The 26,267-nt window shown below is 37.3% G+C and overlaps 1 protein-coding gene across 2 annotated transcripts in view; it reads left to right on the top strand.

The window, feature by feature from the left end:
• furinb (furin (paired basic amino acid cleaving enzyme) b) overlaps positions 1 to 26,267 on the top strand; it is an 83,550-nt gene that overhangs the window by 13,164 nt on the left and 44,119 nt on the right. Inside the window, exons 2-3 of one of the 2 annotated variants that reach the window (XM_037978446.1) lie at positions 12,486 to 12,542; positions 25,049 to 25,147. In XM_037978446.1, coding sequence (XP_037834374.1) covers positions 25,118 to 25,147 — 30 coding nt within the window. In that variant the 5' untranslated portion in view covers positions 12,486 to 12,542; positions 25,049 to 25,117. The remainder of the gene's footprint in view (positions 1 to 12,485; positions 12,543 to 25,048; positions 25,148 to 26,267) is intronic. The other variant, XM_017423047.3, reaches the window with a different exon arrangement.

Raw genomic sequence — 26,267 nt, 5'->3', positions numbered from 1 at the left:
AGAATGACTTCTTCAATAAACCAGCAGCATGAAAAGAAGAACTGACAAAGACTGAGATGATGAAGGGGTAAACATCTCTGAGGTAAACAACTTGAATGAATGTTTGGGATTTATTGTGTACAGTTTGTTATAAAAATACTGAGCATCTGCAGAAATCTGCATTAAAAATCATACATGGTTCTGACATGACATTTAGGAACATTTTTAAAAACTGCAGATCGTTGCTTCATACACAAAGAAAAAATAAATATAAAGAAAACAACCTTAATAATTACATATTCTTTTGTGGGGCCTTTGATGCTTGTTTGTTTTGTTTTTTCTTTCAAGCATTTTTTTTAAACTTGTATATTATATTCTCTACAGTTCTTGTTCTGTTTTTAGACTAGTTTAAACATTTATCTGATCGCAAAAGCCTCAAAGGTCTTTGTTAAGTCACAGGTTTATGAAAGTTTTAGAAATTGTATTTGTGTAAAAATTGTATTCTTGTCACCGTCATTTAGTATTGTAGGGGGCGAAAAAGGTTTCAGGAGTAGAAGAAGCAGGGAGCTGACCATGCACTGGGGGGGAAATTAGAAATTTAGAACATCAGAAATGCAGTTTCCTGGCATTTGGAACAAGGCTGGGAGGATGTTTAAGAGTCCAAATTCAGCAGTTTTTAGGACAATTTGTGAGAGCCTTTTTTCTGCATGTTGGTCACTTCCTAAAGAGGAGTACACTGTGTGCATCCCTTAATCAGAGTACACAATAAAGTGCTCTCTAATGAAGCGGCATACATCCAATAAATTACTCTACTAAATCAAACAACATTTGTTGTGGTGTCTGTCAACAGAAATTCTGAGCTACTGAAATCAAACAAGGTCTTAAATATTATGGAAACTTTTACTGTTGCCATTTACAAAAAGATAGTGTTTTGGTTGTAAGTGCCTGACTGGGGATCAAACCCTGACCTCCCACATATGAAGCAGATGTGCCAACCACTGTCCCGATAAAGTGGCATGCATGTTACATGCAGCCACCTATCTATGCTAGCGCTACTGTTTTTGTTTCTGAACGTCACAGTTCCAACTCTCATCCTTTATCCGGGCTTCGGATCAGAAAAAAGAAAACCTCAACCTCAAAGTGATTTATTTTAATCAAATAAAGTTTTACATTTACATGAATCTAGTGGCAGCTTTTCAGACGCACAATTCATTTAGGATCTGGATGCGAGGGGGTAAATCTCACCTGCACTGGCAGGATTGATCTATCTGTGGGCTCAATTAGTGGATGGCAGAGAGTCCATTGCTTGTTGGAAGGAACCATACTTGCTTTCACATCAGTCTCCTCCTAAAGTCTCCAAAAACACCCGAAAAAGTCAGTAGTCGCTGTTTTGAAAAATACTCTTTAGAGGAGTCAGAAAACTCACTAAAATAGGAACAAAAACTCTAAATTGGCAACGCTGCTCTGCTTTGATTGGCTAAAACTCTGGTTCGCTTTACATTTTTTTTGTTTGTTTATTTGTTTTGTTTTTCTTTCAATTTTTTACAGATGATGGAAATCTGTTGTGGCGATGGAGAACTTTAATCCCTGAAAATATTTTTGGTCAGTGAACAAAAAGTAGCCAGCAGAAATGTGGTTCAATGGAGTTTTTTTTTTTTTTCACTGCCCAATGAGCATTACTAGCATTTTTCTCAGGTCCTTGGAAATCCTTATTTTGTGATATTACTAATCCAAAGTGTGTGGCGAAGATGAAGTTTTAACACTCAGATAATTCACTGCTTTGGGTCATAACTTTGACTGAAAACATCTGAATCTCATTTCATTGTAAAATTATTTGTGGATGCTGAAGGTTGCAACTCGAGATATGTAATATTACATTGTTAAAAAGAATGAACCAAATGTCAGACTGTTTTTATTTGTTTATATTGTTTAAACTTTATCTGGATTTCAGTTTCAGTTCATGTGTGAAAATCTAATGTTTTAGGCCATTTTTGTTTACAGTAAGATTAGGAAAATGCCAAAGAGTTCACAACTTTCCCAGCTCCACTCTAGGTTGCCATGGCGATAATTGGCAGCATATTAGTGCTGGCAGCTTCTCTCTCGTACTGGGAGAACATAGCCGCTTTTTTGTTGCCAATACAATGCCATCCACTTTCCTACGTCTTAAGGCCACAGTTATCCATTTATGATTTTTGTTTAGTTTTGAAATTTAAATTGGGCTCGAAAGAAGAAGGGGGAAAAAAAATCTAATTTCCCCATGCGACTTTTTGCCCTTTACTTCTTGATCTTCATAATGTCTTTCTATTCTAATATGGAGACCAAACCTCCAGCTTAGTCTTTAGTCTTCCTTTTTTCCTTTGTCTTATTTCCTCTTTAGATGTTTTTTTTATTTTCCAATCTTGCTATTTGTAATTTCCCCTTTCTTCGTCTTCAGCTTTATTTCAGCAATTGATGATCTTTACCTTCTTGGCTGAGAGCCGTCTGTCATTTAAGTGCACTGTCTTATTATGTGGAGACTGCAGTTACAAACCTCTTAGCTGTTTCCAAAAACATCTCTTAGCAATGGGTTGGCGCGCAGTGCTAGACAGCCTCAAAAATTATTGCACACAAGTTTCTTTAAACTTGTGTTTTGACCTATAAAATCACAGCTATGCCTGCTACTAACATGGCATTGAGTAAAATCCTGCACTTTGGTTTTCAGCTACAAATAGATAGTGATTAGAAGAAGGGTTTCTTCAGCAGAAAAGATGGCTGAAAGACCAGGGAGTATAAATGGAGTGTTTGGGGAAAAGGGCCAAGTCTTTCAGACTGCTCTGTGTTCCTCTGAGATATGAAAGCAGTCGTGTGTGTGAATTTGCTGCCTTTATTCAAGTTTTCTATTCTTCAGGGAGGCCTTTTTAAGACTGCTCACATTTCTAATCTGGATGTTATTTACTTTGGATGGCTTCGAGTAAATTGAAGTTGGAACTCTTCTTTTATTTACCACTTTACTTTTGCTGAAGCTGAAAGATTTTGACACGATGTAGAGTTCATTGTTCATTTGTTTCCATGATGATTGCATCATAACAAGTCACTAGTTTCAGCTAAAATCCTTTTTTCTCTCTCTCTCTCTGTATTTTACTGACATTTAAATTCTAGGATTTGTTGAAAATGCATGGTGGTCACCAGATTGTTCATTGAAACAAGCTTTTCAGAATTTTCAAATTAACACACGCACAACACAGTCTTAACTGACTGTTTTATCTTTGGTTTGCTTTCTGACATTTGAAACAGAAGAGGCTAAACGGAATTGGAGAAACAAAAAATAAATCCTCTCAAACAATTGTAATACAAAACAGTGAGGTTATAAAAAACTAAAAAATGAAAACACACCTATTTAAATAAAGTTCCACTTTATTTTGATTATCGGTTTGTTGTAAAACATTAAAGAACATATTCATTGAAAATGATCCTTCGTGTGCTAAGTTTTCTCTCCTCCTTGCTAAGTCAAACTTATTTAAGGACACCAGATATATCACTTCATCATCTCTGTTAAATGGATTTAACATATTCTACTTTGGAGGAGTGTTTTGGACGTTTGTTTTTGTCACAGCACAGTGTGTTGCCTTGAGTTCCCACACTCCTCCTTCATGCTTCACAGTAGGAAACCACACCATAAGCCATTTTTGCACATGAACACCAAAGATGTTCTAGAGAACGTGCGGACAACTTGGTCTTCCGCAGTTGCTATTCACACATGTACATCACAGCAGGAGAGTTTCTGCTAAAGATGTGTTCTCACAGCATGAAATACAAGAGAGGGGGTGCAGTGGAGCGTCTATTTGGAGCGGCCAGAAGGCAGAAGATGATGCAAAAAGGGATGTTATGAAAATTGCCGTGTTTACAACAAAATGATAACGATGGATGAGGCTCAGTGAAAAATGATTTTGTGTTGTTATTAAAAGTACATGAATTTGAATGTATCCCCGCAAACAAAAAAACGACTGGAAAGCAACATGTAGGTCACTAATTTAGAGTATGAAGCAGCAGCTTTTACCATCAAACGGACTTCCATACTCACCGACTCACAGTGAGTGCCCCAGAAAATTTCCTATTCTTTAATACTTTGTCACATCTACTAGAATTTTTTTTACCAGTTTTGACAGACTCTACATGCAGAATGTTAGGAGCATACATGCAGGTTGTGTGTGCGCGCCTTTCATACGTATCCCTGACTGTTGCAAGGGTTGTTTGTACCCAGAACAAACATAACATTGAAGGTGGTTATTGCAGCACTCAGGTCAACAACAGTCAGTGACAGCATGACATTTTGAAAAGGGGCTGCAAGTTGTGTGGTCACATAAGTGGTGCAGCCGCAGCTCTGGCTTTTGAATTCCCTCGTGTGTCTGCAGACATTTGCAACCTCGCTGTGAAACACTGAAAGGACCAATCTGTATTGTGCACATGCCAGTGTAAAGATAATTTTCTTGGCACTGTGGAAAGATTGAAATGTATAACTATGCTGTGGCAAATACGTGCATCAGTCTGTCAAAAAAGAATAATGAAAATCATCCGGTCTTAGCAGCGATGGGGATGAAATAGTCAGGAATGTAATAATCGAATAAATATGAAAATACTCATTTGCCAGAAATTAACTACCTGGAGCTGTCAGTGTCACTGTTATTGCCGTTACTGCCACAATTATTGCTGCCGCTGTCAGTAAAGGTTATTATTACTCCTATCACCACTGAATCTACTGCTGCCACAACGCAAAACAAAAATTACCAAAAATGTTCCAGCTAACATTTATGCTACAACCCAATAAAGCAATCAGAAGTCTTTGTTGAATGTTTTCAACTGCTGTTTTTTTTTTAATTATTTTCTATTTTTCAGATTAACGTAGATATTAATTGTTTAATAATTACTGGCACACATTGTGTTTTTCCAGCATCAACTAAACCAAATCATAAAAACGTAACGCATTATTGAAATGAATTACCAGCAAGCCAGCAAATTCCACACCTGCTAAGCATGTTAAACGCCTGATAAAGGAATGTCTTTCATAGGTCTTACAATGTAGAAATTCTGAGTTCATCTTTTTTTTTCTGCCCTAAAGTTGAAACGCATAGGCCTTGAGAAAGCCTTAGGCTGTCCACATCCTCTGCAAGTTAAGAGGACTGCTCAGGCAATGCAGCTGAACGAGGTGCTTACCCGTCGCACCGCAATCATCTGCTATGCACTTGCAGTTTAATTTATTAAATCTCTACCTTCACAGTCCTGCCCAGTTATGTTTTTCTCCTAATAACATTGTCTAGTCAGATTCAATTTTCTCTCTCTGTTCCTTCCCCCTTTTTCACAAGAGCAATTCATGTCCTTGCTATGGGGATTTTTTTATTAGAAATGTAATATGTGCAGGCATAAAAGAGGGTTTAAATGAAAATAAGAATTAAAAATAAAACAACCAAGTTGTAGATGTGTGGGAAGCGATACCCACAGATGGGAGTTGGCAATCAGATCAGTGCCGAGCCAATATTACATTCTGCTGTCAGAAACCCTGAACACCTCTTTGGAACCATGCAAGTGCACAAATAATATATAATTTGACTGTGACTCAGGACATAAGACACATTATTTAGAAGTTATTAGTTTTTGTGCTCAATGCCCACATTCTGTCATCTATGATGAAGCATCTCATATCTCAAAATAACTCCTAACATTAGCCTTTATTTGATGTTTTAGTGTTTTACTTTTTATTGTCGAAATTGAATATGCTGTTTATTTAGCAGCATAATTTCTTTGTCTGGATTTGTTTCAACATGCAGCCAGTCAAATTGGCATGAATAATTTATGTCCACGTTTAATGTAAATCTTAGATCAGTTTTAGTGTTAGATAGTTTTGTTTTGTTTTTTTTTACTTGTAGTTGGAAATTCAGCAGATTACAATTTTTCTTTATCGCTTCACATGTATAATTGGTATTCTTCTTTAAATGAGGAGATACAAATGAAATCCCAACCAACAAGGCAATTAAATAAATGCATTTTGACCAGCTTCTGAATAAGTACTAGAAGCACTGACTGTAAATCAAAGCAAGTGGGCTAATCCTAAATACGTATAATTATTTGCACAGGTTTTGCTTTGGAAACCCTCATCATACATGTGCAAAAAGTTTTAAATAATCAAAGTGATGAATCCAACACAAGCAAGTAAAAAAATGCATATCATTGGCCAATAATTACAGATTTATTATGGATTTGTATATTTTATACAATGTATACAATTACATGTTATGCCTTATGAATTTATTTATGTAGTTATGATGTTTCATTCTGTGTGCTTTATTCCTATATTATCCCCAGATGAGTGGGAGAATACAGATGACTGTTTTTTGTGACCTCACTGTGGTGTTGGGTTGAGTGAAAGGGTTTGTGTAGGAGGGAAAATATTGTAATTTCTATTAATAAGTTTACATAAACATAAATCAAGTGAAACCTTTATTAAACCAGCATTATAAACATTCATTGTCATGCACAGCCAGGCCGCAGGCTGTCTGTGATTTGTTGCTCTCTCTTTTAGCATTTCTCCCAAAGAAACGTCTGACAAGTTGATGCGATGCAGGAAAAAGTTGGGCGGAGTAATGTGAACTTTGTGCCACTGTAAGAAAAAAAATGAAAGCGTGACCTTTTGAGGAAAGCAAAATGGTGAAGTAAAAGGTCTAGGCGGCGGGTGTTATCAAGCTCTTTCTGAAGCGTGACACTTGATCAATTGCAGAGTGATGCGATTTAGCAGAGACAAGATGATGGTGAAGGTGAAAACAAGGCAGCTGTTCCTCTCTCTTTGTCTCTGTGATCAGGTAGCTTCATTGTTTATGTGCAGGTTTGTGGCTGTAGCAAACAAAGAGGCAGCTCAATGACTAGAACTTTGTTTTATTCCCATAAAAAATTGTATAAAAACAGATTAAGATCAGTTTCTAAACTTAAAGTATGGGTTTTAAATGAAATATCCAGAGTTGCATAATTAGCGGCTAATGATCCTTGCAGTGCTATTAGAGTTTTTATGTATGTGTGGATGATTGGTGCGTAGGTGCTACCATGCAGCTCTGCACCCAGATATGGGAGATGTGTGTTGTAGTTATAATAGATCCAGATCATTCTCAGCCTGAATAATGTAGAAAGAGTGTTCGCCATGTGAAAAGAATACCACAGTACGAGATGAATACAGAAAACTGTTGAAGTGTTCACCCCATTTTCGCTCCCCTATTGTGAAGCTGCATGAACAGCTCTCTGAAATTTAAACCATGCTGAAGTTTTTCCAAATTGTATTGTTCAAAATAAAACTGACATGAAAAAAATGAAGCTGCTGACCCGGAACATTTCAAAGGTTTTCGATTCAAATTGTTGTACAACCTTCAGGCTCTTAGGTCTTGATAAGGAATTTGCCTCAGCTATTCAGTAATTTAAGCTGCGATTGTGGAAAATTGCCTCTGCAGAACTCCTGCAACGACTGCAGCATCTACCGTTTGTGTCCAACGTCTATTCTTTTCTATTCACTAATTCAAATGGAGACAATTGATTCAGATACTATTTCTCAACTACAATAAAAACAGTTTTCACACATTTGATTAATGAGTTTTAACCTAAGGTTTGAACAAACAAGTTTATTTATTTATACTAATGGGTCACTCTGGAAAGTAATGCACTGCCTAAATGCCTCCTATTTAATGGTTCGGTGGAGTTGCAAGCACTATAAACTTATAGTCTACATTAAACAATAATTTTTATTAAGTAACCACCTCAACCTTCAATCATGCAGCTAACATCCATATGTGCTGCGAGGTTTGAGAGATACAATACTTCTCGTGTTAATTTCCTAGCTTTGTTTTGCCAAAGTTTTCTCCAGTATGCTGCCATTTGAAGTGTAATAGAAAGGGAAAAAAGTCCTAAATGTGCTATTCATATGCGATACATGCTGCAGAATGCTTCAGCCATTTATCATTGTTATGAAGGCTATCTTGGGACCTTGCACAAGAGTCCTTTATAGTAAGTGCTCTGTACTCTCATGCCTTTTTTTTCCATGCTGCCACACAAATCCTTACACCCCACACTGCAAATGAGAAGTAGTTTAGTTCCTGTGTTTCTGCTGCATCAGATTTATGTAGCATAGTTTATTGTGTTAAATTTAAACTTAAAGAAAAACTTGCTGTAACTGAACCTGGTTTCCTCTTATTATGAACATCACACTTCCACATTACAGTACATTCCAATTGTATGCACATAAATAAGTAGGAAAATGCACTGTACTTCACCACAAAAATACCAAACAGACTATGACAGAAACCTATTATTATAAGGTGGCAGATCTGCAAGTTAAAACTACACAAGTAAATTACAAAAAAAACAAGCGGCCGTGGTCTCCAAAAAAGCTGATAGGCCAATGTAGGACTGCAATTTTGTAGGCCGATTTTACCAACCAACACTACTTAAAACATTACCTTCTTGATGGAGATAAAAATGTTGAGTTGAAAATTAATCTGTTCACAATAAAACTTTTACATAAAAAATATATTGTTTAATTATTATTATATACAATAAATGTTCATCTAAGTGGCATCAGGTTACAGAATCTTCTCTCCCTGTCAAAAAAAAATGAGCTACCAAAGGTTTACTAAACTAAATAATTGTACAAGTAAAATTCACCTAAAAAAAGAAGCGCAAAATGTCTTTCTTATAAAACTGTTTATACTGTAGGCTCATAATCATTTGGGTTTTTGTTTTTTTAAAACACGCCTCAGAATGGAAGTGTGCCATGTCTGTCAAAGTGAAGTGTATGGTTGGACTTCCATTAGTCATCGCTTTAAACGACAGCTGAAAGATGTTGTCTAAATTAAGCAGCAGACATGTATACCTACCTTCATAAAAGCTCTGTCTTTGCTTTTAATAACTTCCTATGCCTGTTACTCTCCCTCTGACTTTACTTTTGCCAGAAACTTTGAACCTTCCTCACTCAATAAAACTTCTACACAAAAGACTTACGAAGCTAGTGCAAGCTGTGTTACGGTGTGTTCACTGACTGGAGGAAAGAAAAAAAAAAGGATTTTTGAGTGAGTGATTTGTTAGTCACAGATCGAGCTGGACGAGCTTAAAATCAGCTGATTCATTTCACCTGCCAATCAATCGGTGCATCCCTACTTGATATAGTTTGAAAATTGTAAAAAGCTTAGTGTTTTGTATCTTCAGGCTTACAAAATTAGCAAATTAATTATGATTAGATGTGAATGCAGCTGTCATTGTTTTGTACATTCACATTTTTTCCTTGACAGTCTTCCACCTACTCCAGGACAAAACTCTTCGTATCAACAGATAATTGACACTAAAAACTTAAGGCTTCACAAATGTTGTAGTTTTTCATAGCTTCACATGTTTTGCTGCTACTAACTGATTTTCATATCTATAACACTTAAAGAAACATTGCAGTTACAATGTTAAAAAAGCTTTCTTAGATTTAAATTATGCTGAAGTACTTTGACAGCAGCCTTAGCAATCCTGTCTCCTCCCTTTTTTATGTGTGTGCTGACCATAAACAGAGACACATATAAATTAATAATGGAGCAATCAAACACCTAATGTCTTCGACCCTATCTGTTTTGGTGTTTGTGGAAGTTGATGGGCAGGCTTTCACGCATCAGCTAGCAGCTATAATTAAAAACACAATGTGCTATTATAAATATGACAATAATGCTGACTTGTGGTTATATTTCCTTCTACCAACCTTTAAGCTTCTCTGTTGGAAGTTGACTATCAGTCATACTGCAAAAAGGTTTTTGATGTTACTTTTTTTGTATACACAAAAGAGTGATGATTATTACTTGTGACAATCTGCCTCCAAGCCATATCGATATAGATAGATAGATAGATAGATGGATGTGTATGTCTTGAGTCTTATGTGCTCTTACTCATAATGATCTTGTACCTTAAGGAGTTGGCCCTTCAGATTTGGACACAAGCCAGCAGAATATTCCAGTCTGCAATGAGGATGTTCAAGGCTCAAGTTTCGATTGTCTGTACACAAAGAGCACAATTCTCAAATGGAAGATGTTTTGATGTCTTCAAGTCTCTGTACTTTTGAGGTTCAAGGAAGGGCTGTGACGCTCCATGAATTTGAATGAGTTTTAGTTCAAATATGCCCAGATCCCACCACTCCTGAAGTCTGCTTGCTCTTATATTTTAATGACCATTGCACCCTTTTATCTTTTAATTGAGAGTCATGAGAGAGTTAGTCTTTTGCTAAAACTGTTGTGAGGTTATATACTAATTTTTATTTCAAATACACTTCTTGGTATGCATAAGCCGATATGACTATTTAAAATATATCTTCAGATTGAAATTACTCAGTAATTTGAACAGAACTCAATCTATTCGGTGGAAATCTCTGTGTTACAGTTGTGATAGCTGTATGGCATTTACCTTTTCATCACTTTTCTTTAGCATTTAAAGATAATCTCTAAAAAAAGAACTAAATTTTAGACTTTATGCATTCATAACTCCAAGGATTTACTGATATTAAAGTCTGATAAAGGGTGGCACAGCAGAGCAGTGGTTAGAGCTGTGGCCTCCCAGCAGGAAGGTTGCAGGATCGCTTCCTGCCCTGGAGCCTTTCTGGGTAAAGTTTGCATGTTCTCCCTGTGCTCACGTCGATTTACTCCTGCAGACCAAAAACATGCATGTTAGATTAATTAGTAACACTAAAATTGTCCCTAGGTGTGAGTGAGAGCGGGAGTAGTTTGTCTCCATGTGTCCCTCTGATGGACTTGTCCTGGGTGTCCCCTGCCTCTCGCACAGTGACTGCTGGAGACGGGCACCAGCTCCCAGCCAAAAGAGAAGTGGGTAAAGAAAATGGATGGATGTATTAAAGTCTGACAATGATCGCAAGTGTTTCACTAGGTCATGGATTTCACATTCTTATAAAAATGAAGTTATGTTTCTTGTGCTTATTGACAGATTTTGTTCATAATACCCACATATTTGCAGGTAAAAGTAACTGTGGTAAAGTAAAAATGTAAAAGCTGTCAATGCTGATAATTATCAAGAATTAAAACATCAGAAAAAGTTAAAAGATATGAAGGAATGCATATCATATGCAACCTTTCATGCCAGAGTTTTAATCAAAGATCATCTTGTGTGACAGAAATATAGTCGTTTTGGTCAAACCTTGACAATAATGTTATGATCATGCTCAGAGTATATGTTGTGAATCAGCCTCGGCTACTAACACATCGTATTTTAGATCAGTATCTGTAAAACTGACCTGTGTCCTATCCTTTTTGTGCTGCGATGTCATCTTGAATTGGATTGATTTCAAAAGCTAATCAATTGTAGGTGTTCATCAATAGACTATTTTCCGAGAGATCCATTAAAATCTGTCCAGTGGTTCATAGAAAAACATTATCACCCACCTTTTTCTTTCTTTCTTTCTTCTTGTTGTTTTGGCGGACAAAGATAATTTTAGAATTTCACCCGAATACATTAAATTCATATATTGGATTATTTTCAGTTACAATAGATCTGTTTACCGTTTTAACCATGGCATATAAAGGAAAACATGAACACTAATAATGCAATTAATGTGTTTTTTGAATACATTAAATATATGTGCGGGCTATTTACTGAAATGACAAGAGGTCCAAAGGATGAAGCTGTCTTTAGTGTGCTATTGACCCTGAGCAGCAAACAGCACAATCTTTGCTTTGTGACATTAAATTACCAGTAACATGTCGAACCTGCTGCACTTTTCCACCCACTATAGTGCACTGCAAATCGCTGAAGTGATGATATATGCAGGAAAAGTGCAGAACATCACTGCATCTCAGGAAAATGCTTCAAAGATAGAATCCACAATGTCCTGGCATACTGAAGATAAATGTGATCATTTGTAATGTGTTCACATACAGACTGAATCTATCAACAGATGGAGGAAGATGCCATTGATGTACAGAAAAGTATCAACATGAGAGGAGAGATAAAGTATAACTACTGAACTTGTAGATGGAACCAGAAGACAAACCACTGGAGTTGAAAGAAACAAAACTAAAGGGATTAAACTGAAAAGAGATGAATTGAAATGCAAGTGGAACCTATTTACTTCAGTTCCTCCAAACTAGTGCGACAGAGCCTGACAGAGGCTGTACAGGCACCAGCGAATTCAGCATAGGTGATGTGAAAAGGGGCAGTTGGTTGAGTTACACACTGCAAATGAATAATCCAGCAGTCTTACAGAATCCCAGTGCTCCATAGCAGACCAATGTCTGAGGAACAAGCCCAAGGGAGCAGCTAGAGGCTGGAGTTGACTTTTTTATTGACCTCATCAGACACGGTGAGATGAAGACAGATGTGTAAAAATGTGAGTGTGTCAGTTTGCCTGCACACAAGTGTTTCTTTATCATTCTGTGATGTATAAGTGAAAGTTGCTGATGATTTTCTCTTGGGGTCTTTTTTTAATGCAACACAGCTGCATTTTCTTTTCCTGTCTGAAGGTGCTGAAAGCTTCAATCTTGCTGAGCTGAGCCCTTGAAGTGAAGGGCACCTACTAGGTAGAAGATATTTTGCATGTTTTTTTAAGTCTCCCGTCACTGCTGCTGTATACTTATAGCAGTTTCTGTCTTTCCTCTTGCTTGCATTGATAGATTGACTGATCTGAGTCTATAAAAAATCAATAGGACATAGCTTTGAGTGCTCTTCATATTGATTTTTCTTGGAGTGTAGTTTTCTACGAACAAGAAGTTGGGCTTTTATCCTTTGGGAAAGTGGCATCTTTCTGACCATTTTTGGCCCTGTGGACAAAAGATATGGGGACTAACACAAAAAAAAAAACATGCAATAGTATTTTGTGTGTATTTAGTACTACTGTACAACTGTACCCGCCCATTGTGGTGACAAGGGAACTGAGCTGCGAGGTAAAACTCTGTTTATTGGTCAATCTACTTTCCTAGGAAGCATGAACTTTGGGTTGTGATCAAAAGAATGAGATTGTGGATGCAGTCTTTCAAAATTTGCAGGTTAGCTGGGCTCTCACTTAGAGTTAGGGTGAGGAGTTCGGTTTTCCAGGAGGGACTCTGAGTACAGCCGCTGCTCCTCCACATCAAGAGAAGTCAGTTGAGGTGGTTTGGGCATCTGGTAAGGATACCCCCCTGGATGCCTCCCTAGGGAGGGTGTTCCGGGCATGTCCTACTGGGAGGAGACCCCAGGGAAGTCCGAGGACATGCTGGAGAGACTGTCTCTGGGGCTGGCAATGCCTTGAAATCCTCATGGAAGAGCTAGAGGAGGTGACTGTAGAAAAATCTGGGCTTCCCTGCTCAAGCTGCTGTACCCACCACCTGATTCCAGAACAAGCGATAGACAATAATGTATGGATGGTGTGTGTACTAAAGTTACATTAGTTACATTACCATTTTTAGGGCCTTTTCTGGTATAAATATCTACCTTGTCAGGTCCTAATAAGATTGAACACTATTTTTGGGTTGGGGGTTAGGTTTAGGGCTCAAGTGTGAATTGAGTTTAGCTTAAGGTGAGGCATGTACTGGTAATGGTTAGCTTTACGGTAAGGCTACAGTAATGAATGGAAGTCAATAAAATAAAATAATAATCATTGTCTTTCCTCCTGGGCAATATGTTACCACATCTGAATGCACTAAACCAGCAACTTCTGTTTTTACAGAGCTGCTCACCAATGCTAAGAATCAGTTAATCAATGGATTTAATTATCAGCACCAAGCTGTTACTTTCTATGATAATTCCAATGGAGCTGGTCTTGGTGCACTCTGTTTTTCTCACACTGACTCAGAATTTGGTCTTATTTTTTTGTAAAAAAAATAATTCATACTTATGTTGCTTTTTATGTGGGGTTATATTTACCTGATTCTAATAGCTGGTGGGGACCAAACATTTTTATTTTTACCTCATTTGTATAACCTTAAAATTAAAAGTGGTTGTACTTTTTTTTTTTTTCATAACTTTGTGTTTTGTTTCTGCATGTGTGCAGATGTTTCAGTGGATTGATGAAGTCAAGTGGTGCTTGTGTGTGCTTTTCACCTCAGTAGAGAATTGCTATTAAATTTTTATGACGTGGCAATCAAGGCGACTTTCTGTCTTGAGGCATAAACCAAACGCTAACTGCACTCATATTCTACTAGTGCTACTACTGAATACTAAACACTGCAACATAATCACTATTTAAGAAAATTCACATTTGAGGTGCAATGTTGTAATTTTTTTACTCGTTTCAGTATATTTTTATGCATTGTTTTGCTTAATTTAAATAACACAGTAATTCATTGTCTTGTCTTTTTATTGAATGTGCTTATTGTGGTAGCACATTTTTATCTATGGTCTCTTTGCATCTAACATGCACCGATCCTCTTCATTCGTTCAGTGTCTGTTTGTGCTACTCCTCTCCCAGTGGCTGGAAATTTAACCCAGTTTGATCTAAATTCTTTGCTTTTACAGAAGTTGTTTTCATGTATCCTAACATCTACTCTTCTGTATTTTCCCCATGGTAAGAGAAAGAGGCCCCTAGTGGCTCCAGGTTCAGTGAAGATTCATTTTACCTGTGAATTTAAATGTGTTAGTTTGTCTTTCATCCTAGCTTTCTTTTGTTGTTTGCTGTGTTTGCCATCGTGTTTTGCTTTGAATTTTTGTTCCTGTTCAGTGAGTGGTAACAGGAACATTTTATGGAAGGATGCCTAGCTTTCCTCCCCCTCAGGCATGTCACAGCTTTGCTCTGAAAGATCAGAGCAGGTTAAATTACTGAATTTACCAATTCAAGAGGAAGCCATTTACAGAAGCTGTTCTCTTCATGAATATTAAACACTCTTGTAAACCATATACTTAAACTTGGTTGTGTACTCATTTATTTTGCACATTACTGTAACCAAGCAGTTGAGTATTAGCCCTTTATGTTAAATCTAACATTAAAAAAGGAAAAGTTTGATAATAAAACATGTAAAGTCTCTCTCTCAAAGGCACATTCACATTATCTCTGTATTTCATTCTTATTGCTGCTCTTTAAAGGGGAAATAAAATAAAACACCAAATTAATGAGTTTTCATATTTTTCTTTTAGTTAAAAACAATCATAAAACACTCCAGTGGTCCATTTCTTTAATTTAAAATGGTGATGACTAGTTTATAGAATTTCTGTGTCAAAATCACAATGTGGGGTGATTGTGTCGGCGTTGTTATCTTCTTGGTTGGTGATGTAGAAGGAGGCGCAGCCAATTTGTGTACATTTTTTTAAAATGAGAGACTCTGAAAACAAGCACCTATATGAATTCCTTTTGATTTATGTTAGCTTCCAAATATTTTTCATTTCCCCTTTAAAACCTTTACTGCATATTTCCTACTTTGAACTTGAGTGTGTTTAGGCACTTTCACAAAACATTTCCATGAAATGGTCTTTATGCTGCCTGTGGCTGTTCATAAATCACCAATGACTGTGCATCATCATCAGTCTTTCCTCGGTAATAAATCTGCGTTTTGTTGTTAAATCTTGTGACCAGGTGGTCGTACAGATCATATAATATCACTTCATCACATTATTTAGCTGCAAAGCTGGCTATCCTTTTCACATGTCGAAAATTTTAACTCTTGTTATGACCTTGCTTCACGGCACAAAGNGAAATCACACCGAAACGGCTAGATGGCGTCTAAGTCCCGGCTTGAATGGTTTTGTGAAAACGGCCTTTGTGAGTTCTTGCTGGATGTGTCAGAGCTTCTGTTAACAGTGCTCGACTGAGTGATGATTCAGCTTGTTTTCTTGCTTTGTGTGTGTGTTTCGTGTTTGGTTTCTGATAAGGCACCTCTCTCTGCTCTGTCCCTTATCTGTTCTCTCAAAAGTCACCCCATAAAGATAAGCTACATCAGGAATTTTACATTAGTCTACAATTTTTCTGTCTGCAGCAGATGTTTAAGATTCAACAACTTTGGCTGTTTCATTTTATGTTCTAATCTAAAATGAAACTCATTTCAACACAGCATAAGAGGTACTTTATTTATTTTTATTCTGGCCTTAAATCACAACGGGTGATGCCAACTTTGATAAGGATTTTGGAACACTAGCCATTTAGAGAGCAAAGATATGTATGAATTCAGTTTTATGGTGATATAAGTTAAAGGTCAGGCATCATTGGGAACTCTGTATTTTTGCCCTTTTAGTGACAATTGCCTTTTGTAGTCATTAGTTTTCCACCTTCTCCATTTATTGGTTCTCCTGTGATACATTTCTTTCTCCCACCACACTTTCATTTCTCCTCTTTTCTGTTATTTTCCACTTGTGCCCTATTTTGTCTTAATAGAAATAAGCCCAGATGAGTACTCCACAGTTTGGCATCTTTTTGCCTTTAAGGTCTTTGGTCTTTTTTTCTAGTCGCTCATACAAGCCTTCTTTTTTTTCTTTTTGATTTAGGAACACCTATTCAATAGCTCATATCCATTTTCACACCTTTTATGCCACCTCTGTTGCATTACTTAACAACTACTGCAAAAATTATTTTTTTTTATTATTGAGATTTTGTTAAATATTTGCTTTCAGCCACATAATTAGCCAAAACTGTTTTTATGGTTCAGCTTTTGCCAAGACAGTAAGTCTCTTGAGCTGGTAAATAGAATTAGAGCTAAGATGAAAACAAATAATTACCCTTAATTTGAAAACACTCAATTAGCTTCTCTTTCATGAGAAAATAATGAGCTATTCCCAATAAGCAGAACCCCAAAGTTGCAGCTGTAATTAGTCCAAAAGATGGCAGCCTGTTGGCTCAGTGGACGCCAACAACATGGCTGTTTTTTCAGCCAAAGAAGAAATATCATACCATACAAAATCACAAGAATACATTTGCTGTGTCTGCAGAGAAAGCATAGCACTTTCTATGGGGTGTTTCATTCTGTGTGCTCCATGTGAATAAGCAACACAATAAAAGAAAAAAGCAACGTTCGTAAAAGGGGAAGTTTAGGCGGAACGAAGGCTGGCGGGTTGTGTGGCAATCAATGAGCTCTGCTGTGCTTCTGACATTTCTATTTTAGATGTATAACAAGCTGCATCTAGCAGTTTTTAAAAGCAGAAGAGCATTGTGTGTCTCATGCACTCATGCACCTTTCTGACTGTTGTCCATCAACGTGTGTTGGATAGTATGAGGTACCGTATAGCAGACTGTGTTAAGCAGTTCTGACATTTTGCTGCAGTTACAACTCAACCATTAGTGTCAGTATTTCTTTTTGAGAGATGTGTTTGACTGACTACAAGTCCAAATATCCTGATATGTCGATATGCCTCTGTGCACTTCTCTAAGCGTAAGAGTTAACCTAATGCCAAAGTCTGCCACTGTCAAGATCAGGAAGATGGATGTTGCCGGACACATTTGTTATTCAGTCTGTATACTTGATGTATACAAAAATTGTGTTGCATTTCTCAACTACATGCTCTCAGAATGTAAGGCTTCTGCAGTACTCTCTCTATAAATACTGAAAGTCCCTCTGCAGAGTTACAGTTTGGTGATAAGAAAAAATTGATTTTAGCATGTACCTTTTCTGTTGACTCAAGACAACCTCAGACAGACATAAAAAAGGCAGGCATTTCTCAACAATTGCTGCACATAAGTTCGTCCTCACTAACTTGATGTGAGTGGGAAGTTGACTTTCACATGTGATATCACCTTCAAAGAGGTGGCTGAATGCTTGTATCCACATAATGTGTGATGTAAAACAACATTAGGCCATGGTCTTGTGAAAGCTTACTGAATTTCTCTTTTCAGCGCCACTGATCTGAGGCCAATCTCCTCTGGCCAATATTGACAGCCACCATATTGAAAGGTGGCTCGATGCCAGAACAGCCACCGTAGCATAGAGCAGAACAAGACACAGGAGAATCTGGGATGTAGCAGACAAACCATGACATTACTTCCATTCACCTTGAAGTCTTCAAACAACATGATGACTAATAATTGTCCACAAAGAGATTAAATTCTTTCATAGGATGTTGAAAGATTTTAAGAGTTAACCTCTGTGGAGCATCTCGCAGTAAACACTGTCTTTTAGCTTTTACTGCCCAACCCTACAAGGTAGGTAGAGAAAAAAAACATGGAAGGAAAGGAACTGACAGAGAAATAAAGATCCAAATGAAAAACGCTGATGTGTTGAGTGGGCAGTGCAACTGGTTGATGCCTCTCTGATGCCTCACATAGCTCTCAGACTGACAGAAAGCTTTTGATAAGCAATCTTAATGTCAGTTGCACTCAAGTTCAGCCAACGTGTAAACTCCCACGTCCGTCTGTATCTCACACAAGTGCTCACTCTTGTAAGTTCAAAGTTGTTGAAATTACAAGCCTGAAATACTTGACATTCACATCAGATGGTCTCAGTTTAGACAAATCTCAGTTCATAAAAAATGCCATTTTAAATTTGATTTCATCTCATGACTTCACAGTAGGTTTTATTCAAAAGCGGACACACTTTAATAGTTTTCCATGCTAAATGTTAATTAATGTTAATACATGTGTCAGATTCACAGATGAACTCCTATAAAGTCACAGCCACAGAGGGTAGTCCCAATGTGGAAGCAGTGGTTTTATTTGGCTTTTATGCAGCCTCTTCATGCCCTGTGTCATCTTTTCAAAGGTCTGCATCTCAGTGGGTGGCTTTATAGGAAATGACTGAACTTTTGGTAGTTCAGACAGTGAGAACATGCTTGACAATAGCAGTGAAACTGGTATTGTTTCTACAGTATAATTTTATTACTCCATCTTTGTGTTTGGTTTACCAAATGTGGTGCAGTATGTAAATACGAAGCATAATTTTATATAGCATATGGTTTGTTTTTAATGGATATAAAAATACATGTTAAGTTTCATGAAGTGCTCATGGCTAACACTGTATTTTTGATAACTGTGCAGGAACGTCTTTAGTTGTAGTATTCCAAATTATTTTCAAATTATTTTGTTTTAGTCAAGATTGATAACATTTGGGATTGTTCATTATTTGCAGAGCAAGATATTACTGACTTTAGACTATACATAAAATTAGGATATACAAAGGTAAACCTTTAAAGATGATCTTCAACAATGACGGCTGTTCTTAGTTAGAATTTTAGTTTTTACTTTTTTGGGAGGGTCACTAATATATACTGAGACTAATCTCTGTTTGGGTTTAATAAAGCATTATTTTGTGTGTTATAGACTATGTATACTCTCCAACTAGTTGCTTTATTGCTCAGCTGTATAGTGCTGGCCAAAAGCTGAATTTTACTACCCACAGACCCATTTGTTGTCATAAGAATACTGGACAGAGTCTTGCAATGCAACAATGCCAGTTGTAATGCTGGTACTCTGACCAGTGACCATTTAGTTGTCACTCCAACGTTACATAAGAAGTCATTGTTAAAGACCAAAATTTACATACAGCTTTTATTTTTATTTATTTATTTTATCTCAAATACACTTGTGTAAACTGTGTAAAGCTTATTACTGATTTTTTGGGGATGACACAACCCTTCCAATAATCAGCTGCTATAACACACACACACACACTCCTTTTTGTTGGCCAAACCTGCCACACATTTTTTTATTCTTGTTGCTATGATGACATACTGCACATGGAGAATCACAATGCAAAAATAACACCTTGTAGTCGGGTGATCAAAACATCTGATTATTGAGAAAAAAATATATATTTTAAATAAGAAACTAGATTGAAATTGGACATTTACTGCAGGTCTTGGGTTATTTGGGCTTAATTAAGTCAGTAAGTCAATAAAACACCCAAAACATACACCATACTACTACTTCCTATTTTTTGATATTGTGGCAATAATCTTTAAGAACTGACAACATTTAAGAATTTAGGCATCACAGAAAATGTACGAATACCATCAGGTGAGTTGAAAGCATGAAAACGATGAGCTTCCCTCATTAACAACTGTGGTTATGCAGAGAAAGAGAATAATAATGACTTCTGTTCCATTTAACATATCTAATGAAAGTGGTTCTTTCACTGCTTTTTGCAAAGACATTTCAATAGCTTCTTTATGGACCTTTATAAATTATACTTATAATATCCAAATAGAATTACATGTGTTTCTTTGATGCCTGAATACACTGACCTCAGAGCCATTCTTAATTAACCTCCTATTGAACATTATGCTCTTGATGTCTAATCTCAATTCGTCCTCTTCCTGTTGACACATAGACTTGTATTATTCACACTAATTTGAGCCAAATTTTTCTGCTGAAGTCATCAGAGAGACCAATGCCAAAGTTTTATAGCCTTCTGTATTTTGGCTTAGTTTTTATAAAAAAAATTAATGGCACATTTTAATATGTGTTGTGTTGTTGCCAAAAACATGCATGTTAGGTTAATTTATAACTTGAAATTGTCACTAGGTGTGAGTGAGAGCATGAATGGTTGTCTGTCTCATTTGTATCTATGAGGCCCTGTGATGTACTGGCAACCTATCCAGCATATACCTCACCTTTTTCCCAATGACTGCTGGAGATAGGCACCAGCTCCTCTTGACAATGCACAAAAATGTGGGTAAAGAAAATGGATGGATGTGTCGTTGCTTATCTAAGATTGTATATATGTAGTTTCAAGACATTGCAATTTTTCATTATGTCATAATACAAAAATGTATTTATTTAATCTTTTGAAATATTGTTTCTTTTTATGCCACTGTCAACACTGCATGTGGCAGTTCCTTTTATTCCCAAGTAAACAACTCCTCAATGGATTGATGGGGATCTCAGGAAATTCCAACTATACCTCTTACTTTCTGAGAAAAATCAAAGTTTTCACAACTTTTGCAACTGGTTTACCACACAGTTTACATTTTAGATTTGTTATGCACATTAGAGATGTCTTTTTTTTAGCTCGTCTGTCCTTCCTCCATTTACAAAACCAGACAAATCATCAGTACTTCTCACCTACACCCACACATCTATTTCTCAGTAGCATCATTTGACCATTAGACCTGTGGAAAGGTAGTTACAAGAAGTTAAAACAAAACTCTGAAGGGCTGTTTTGAAGGTTGTTTAAAGGGCTTGATGCAGTGTATGAACTACATGGAGATGACCTTGATGCTATTACAAAGTATGTGACAGACTACATCAGCTTTTGTGTGAAGCATATCTTCCATGACAGTGATGTGCTTTTCCTGGAGAAAAAAAAAAATCCCTGCATTACCACTGACCTGAAGGAGCTGCCGAACAAGAAGAAGAGAGCCTTCAGGAAAGTGGACAGAATTATTGAGGTGTGCAGAGACAGCTATAAAACAGAGTAAACGAGGTGTACAGGAAAAAGGTTGAGAGCAAATTCTAGCAGAATAATGTTTGGGATGGGTGGTCAGGGATAAAAAAGAGCAATCTTTTCACCTGTACCTAGGCACCCAAACCTCACATCCTAGCTAGACCCACAGCTTCCCTGTTACATTTCATAGTCTTACCTTGCAAATCTGTCAAGGACATCACAAGGCCTCACAAGCATTTTACCCCACAGCAGAACACTGAAACCCTTCCACCAGTCTGTCTCCAGCAATCAGGTGAAGACAGAGTTAGAGAGACTGAACCAGAACAATGCTAAAGATCCAGATGGTGCCAGTATCATCACACTAAAAGCCTATGTGAAATATGTGTTTTGTCGTTTTTTCCATTTTTAGGTTGTTCTTTTCTTAGCTACTTTTGTTATGGCCACAGGAACCAATAACTAAACTGATTTCCAGGAGCCAAACTTTACCCTTCAAAATGGTCCTGGTAGAAAAGATACAAGGTTTAAAATTACCCCGAATCTTAATCTCAAATTAGTGGATTTTAGGTTTAAGGCACAAATAAATACACCCAGAATCAGGAAAAATGTGCAATATAAGATGATTTATAGTTCATAGAACTGCAGCAGTCCAGCCTGCATTTTTACTGTAGAGGACAGGTCAGTCGTGAACAGGAAAGAATTTAAACTAAGAGTAAAATGTTAACCTCTTCATGTTTCAATGCAGCTCTTTTATAAATAACAAAAAAAAATGTATTCACAAGGCTAAATATGTCAGCATCAATATATTTTGCATTAATACATCTGAAGCCAACTCCTATTTTGGCTGCTCTATAGACTGCTGTCTAAACAGCCGTGGTTGTTACAATGCTGACACTGACTGTTGAGCAGGATATTGCTCTTCAACAGCCTTAATTTGCCTAATCTCATATGTATTTTTGTGCTTCAGACCCAGTGTAAAAGACCTAGGGCTAAAACTTGTTTTTTCTTTAATATTCTTGAAAAATGGCTTGAGACGTTCAGGTTCTGAATATTCTTAGTTAGCTTTAGTCATCAGAAGGTTTCAGTGCTGACAAAGACATCCTGTCTTTTTATAGTGCCAGAATTCCCTCAATTACAAATAAACCTATTGCCATAGCATCCTAGATCGTGAAGGTTTCAGGAAAACTGCTGTGCCTCATCCAAGTAAGCACTTAAGTACCTGTAAAAATCACTGCAAGTTGCTTACCTTCCTTCCTGGTCAACATCTTTTTGCTTCACCGTGCCCACTTCAATTTCCACAAAGTGTGGAGTACTGTTAGGATCAGGTTGTTTGATTTCCACTGTATGTTTAACACAATTTAGCTGCAAAGCTTATGGAGAACCTCCAGAAAATACAAGTTGATCCTCTACAAATGGCTGGATTATTGACTACCTGCCAGGCAGACCACAGTTTAAAAGACGCAAAGGTTGTGTGTCTGAAAAGCGGTCAGCTACCCAGGAGCACTATAGAGGAAATAAATCTTACCATTTTCTTCTTGGTGTAAACCTCAAACCTCTGTACAATTCAGTCCTTTTATCTGCAAAAATACTCAACAGACTCTAATTTTGTGGAGTGTTCTGTGGTGGCTGAGGAGGCAGAGTACAAAGAGGTGGAGGAGTACTTTACAGCATGCTGTGGGAACAATGAGCCCGTCTTAAATCTAAACAAGGCAAATGAGAAGATTATGGATTTTGGGAAGACTTTTAAGACAGATTTTGTTTCCATTCTGGGAGAAGTCATTTTGGTGTTTACCTAGACAACTGACCAAAGTACAATTTAATTTGCATTCATCTGTTGAGGAAGCAATTGATTAAAAATGTTGGTTATGTTCTGGAGACATCTTTGTAGCCCCTAGAGCTGAGCTGCTAAGACTAAATGAATGTGTGTAAGAAATGGAAATGAAGCAGCTAAAGTATGAGATGGCAACTTCTGGCAGTGTCCAGTGAGGGGTGTAAAGGGCAGTGGGCCTCTAATGCAGATTCAGAGCATACTGGCAGAGTGACTAATGACCTACAGTACTCTCAATTATTATCACTGACACACATTCACACAGAGACTCGCACAAACCCCATATGATTCACTCTTGTTCAACCTTTGCAGATGTATGACTCAGCTGCAGCTTTCTGTCTCCATCTCAGTTTCCCCAAGACCCTTAGACTAGTTCTAAATGAGGACATCAGCACTCTGGGAAATAGGTTTGTCCCCCAGAAAAGCTACCCCTGTGCAGCGCAAATTAGCTTTATGCCCTGCCACAATCAATGTGAAAGTGGGTCTCATTAATTCTTAGGGTCATATCTTTCATCACACTGCAGCCTTATATCATGCAGACGCTATTACATTTTATGCTTTGACATTATTTTGAGACAGAATGTTTGTAAAATCTTTCAGCATCAGTTAAGGACCTGGCACAATATGGTCTCCAGAGAGTGTCTTGTTGTCATACTGTATTAAAATTTTACCTATTGTGTTGGTGTTACTGCAGTATCAGCTTAGTACTTGCAATACTCTCCTCAAACACATATTTAATACATGTTTATGACTAATATATATTTTTTAGCTCATAAGGTGTAAATCAGACTTTTTTTTGCATTTTTTTAAATCTGAAGAAGATTCATTTCAAAGACATCGCAAAAGTACCCATATTAATCTTTTCTATCCATAATTGCATGCAGTAAAAAAAAGATCCTTTCTGCATAAAACTGGGTAATTTAAGCCTGATCCTCACTTGGTTTATATGGAAACTCACAGCGAGTGAATTAAAATTAAGTCTTAATTGCAAATATTAGACAAGTGAAGTCAAATTGGCTAGGTTAGAATGGCAGCTTTATAGCTGCCAGGCTTGGCCCCCAAGATCAAGCCTCCGGGCTGGGCGCCGCGCAGACAGCCTGCCTCCAGAATATGCCTGCAGCCCCAGGAGAGCCTTCTATCCTGCTGCGTCTGCTCTTCTTGTTTCTCACACACATCCATCCTGCCTGGTCGGCCTGTCAAACCCTGGGTCCCCTCCAACTCTTCTACCTCCCTTCGTTGTCCCCCCCACCCTCTCCACCTCTTCCCTGTCTCTTCCACCGCTCCACTGGGCTTGTGAAGGTGAGCCAGTCCCCAGTGGCGCCACTGTACAGATTGCAATGCTTCCTCCTCAAATGGTGGCTGCTCTCTTGTGAATACATTCATTTAAAGAGTGGCTGGGTTGTTCCCCAGCTTCATCTTCCGTCATCTTTTGTTTAGCTATTTTTATCTGTTACAGCACACTTACTTCTTTCTATATGGCCTTATTATTTAGTCTCTAACATGCTGTCAGGTCAACTGGGGGAGGCTCAGACTGCTGGGTGTGTCGTCTAATAGCAAGGCTAATGAAACATAAGCACCCCCAGAGGTTTTAGGCCAGTTTTGTGACAGCTGTCATCCAATCACTTGTCCTTAAAAGCTCTTTTACGAGCAAGATGTGAGATGAGCAATGACAAAAGGATTAAGAATGTTTCGGAAAGGCTGTAATATATTTCTACATCTAAATTCTGTCTAACCATTTTTGATAGGTTCCATCTGCAAATCTGTCTTAAATGCCTTTAACTTAAAGTCTTCATCATTTTTAACTTTTTTTCAGCCTGTTGAAAGCTGAAATTTTTACCTTTTAAGTTAGCTGTGTTCCCATAATTTTTGTTGCTGTGTTATTGGTTTTTTGGTTTTTTTTTTAGAATGAATGTAAAACTTTTTTTACTATCTGTCTGTCCTGTTGTTGCAGGTTTTTTCACAGCCTCTCCCGTTTGTCTTTTTGCAGGTTTTTGGAGATTATTATCACTTCAGGCACCACGCTGTGGAGAAGAGGGCATTGTCTGGCCACAAGGGGATGCACATCAAACTGCAAAACGAACCACAGGTAAGACTGCTGTCAGCTCTCACACAACCCACCGTGGCACTCCTTGTTGGCAACAAAAGGCGGAAAGACAGATTGGATTGTACAGCTACTGTGTATAAATCACTGGAGATAAAGGAATAGCAGCATTAATGACAGCTTGTCAAACTCTGTTGACTTTAAAATCCACATTTGTTTTTCTAGCTGTCCCCCTGACCCAATCCACTTAAAAAAATAACAATTGGCATTGATCACGATGATGGTAAAGAACAAGATTTGTAATCTAAATCAGAAGTGCAATCTCTGGGCATTTAATTTTATTTAACTCTGAAAATTTATAGCCTCTGTGTGTACAAGATGTAGTTCAGTGTGTGCAAAAGTGCCATGTAGAGGAATGATTTCTTTTTCTTACCAGGGGCTTGAAGACAAAACAATTTATTTTGTATCTGAGTTGTTGCCGAGCAAAAGGGCAAGTCTGGTAGTCTCCAGCAATTCCCAGCAGCCTGTGTTGATTGTATTTTTTTTATATCTAAAGAGGATTACATTTTACGATTTTAAAAATATTTTCTTGCACTTTTCCACTTCATTCCATTCACAAAAGATTCTAATCATATTATTTCACCTTGAAATTGCAAATTTACACACCATTTCAATTGTTCGCTAAAGACGAAACTGTTTCACTATTCAGCACATATATACTAATATGACATAACATTATGACCATGTATTTATGTATGTCCCAATTGTACCCATTTAAACAGCTCTGTCAAGGTTTGGATTACAAGACTGGATGTCATGGGGTGTTTGATACCTTGATAATAGCAATGTATTTTCTGAGTCCTGTGAAATGTTGTTTTTTTTAGGTTTGTACTTGCCTGTCAGATCCCATTAAAGGGAAGTGCTTTTGCCATTTGAGTGTGTAACTAGTTTGAAAACATGGTTAAGGTGATAGTTAGTGTCAAAATAATATTAGTATATTTGCCAGGATCACGAATTTCATTAGTAGGCCTTTGCTTTGTCATTTTTTCTTTATCATTGGTCATAATGTTGTGGCTCATGGGTGTATTTGAATTATTATTTGCTATAGAAGGGGTATTGAATTTGCAGGATCTTGTGCATTCTTTTTTATTTTAAAAACATGGAA

The sequence above is a fragment of the Kryptolebias marmoratus genome, linkage group LG11, assembly GCF_001649575.2.
Source record: "Kryptolebias marmoratus isolate JLee-2015 linkage group LG11, ASM164957v2, whole genome shotgun sequence".
NCBI classification, from domain to species: Eukaryota; Metazoa; Chordata; class Actinopteri; order Cyprinodontiformes; family Rivulidae; genus Kryptolebias; species Kryptolebias marmoratus.
This window is presented reverse-complemented; position numbering and strand designations above follow the sequence as displayed.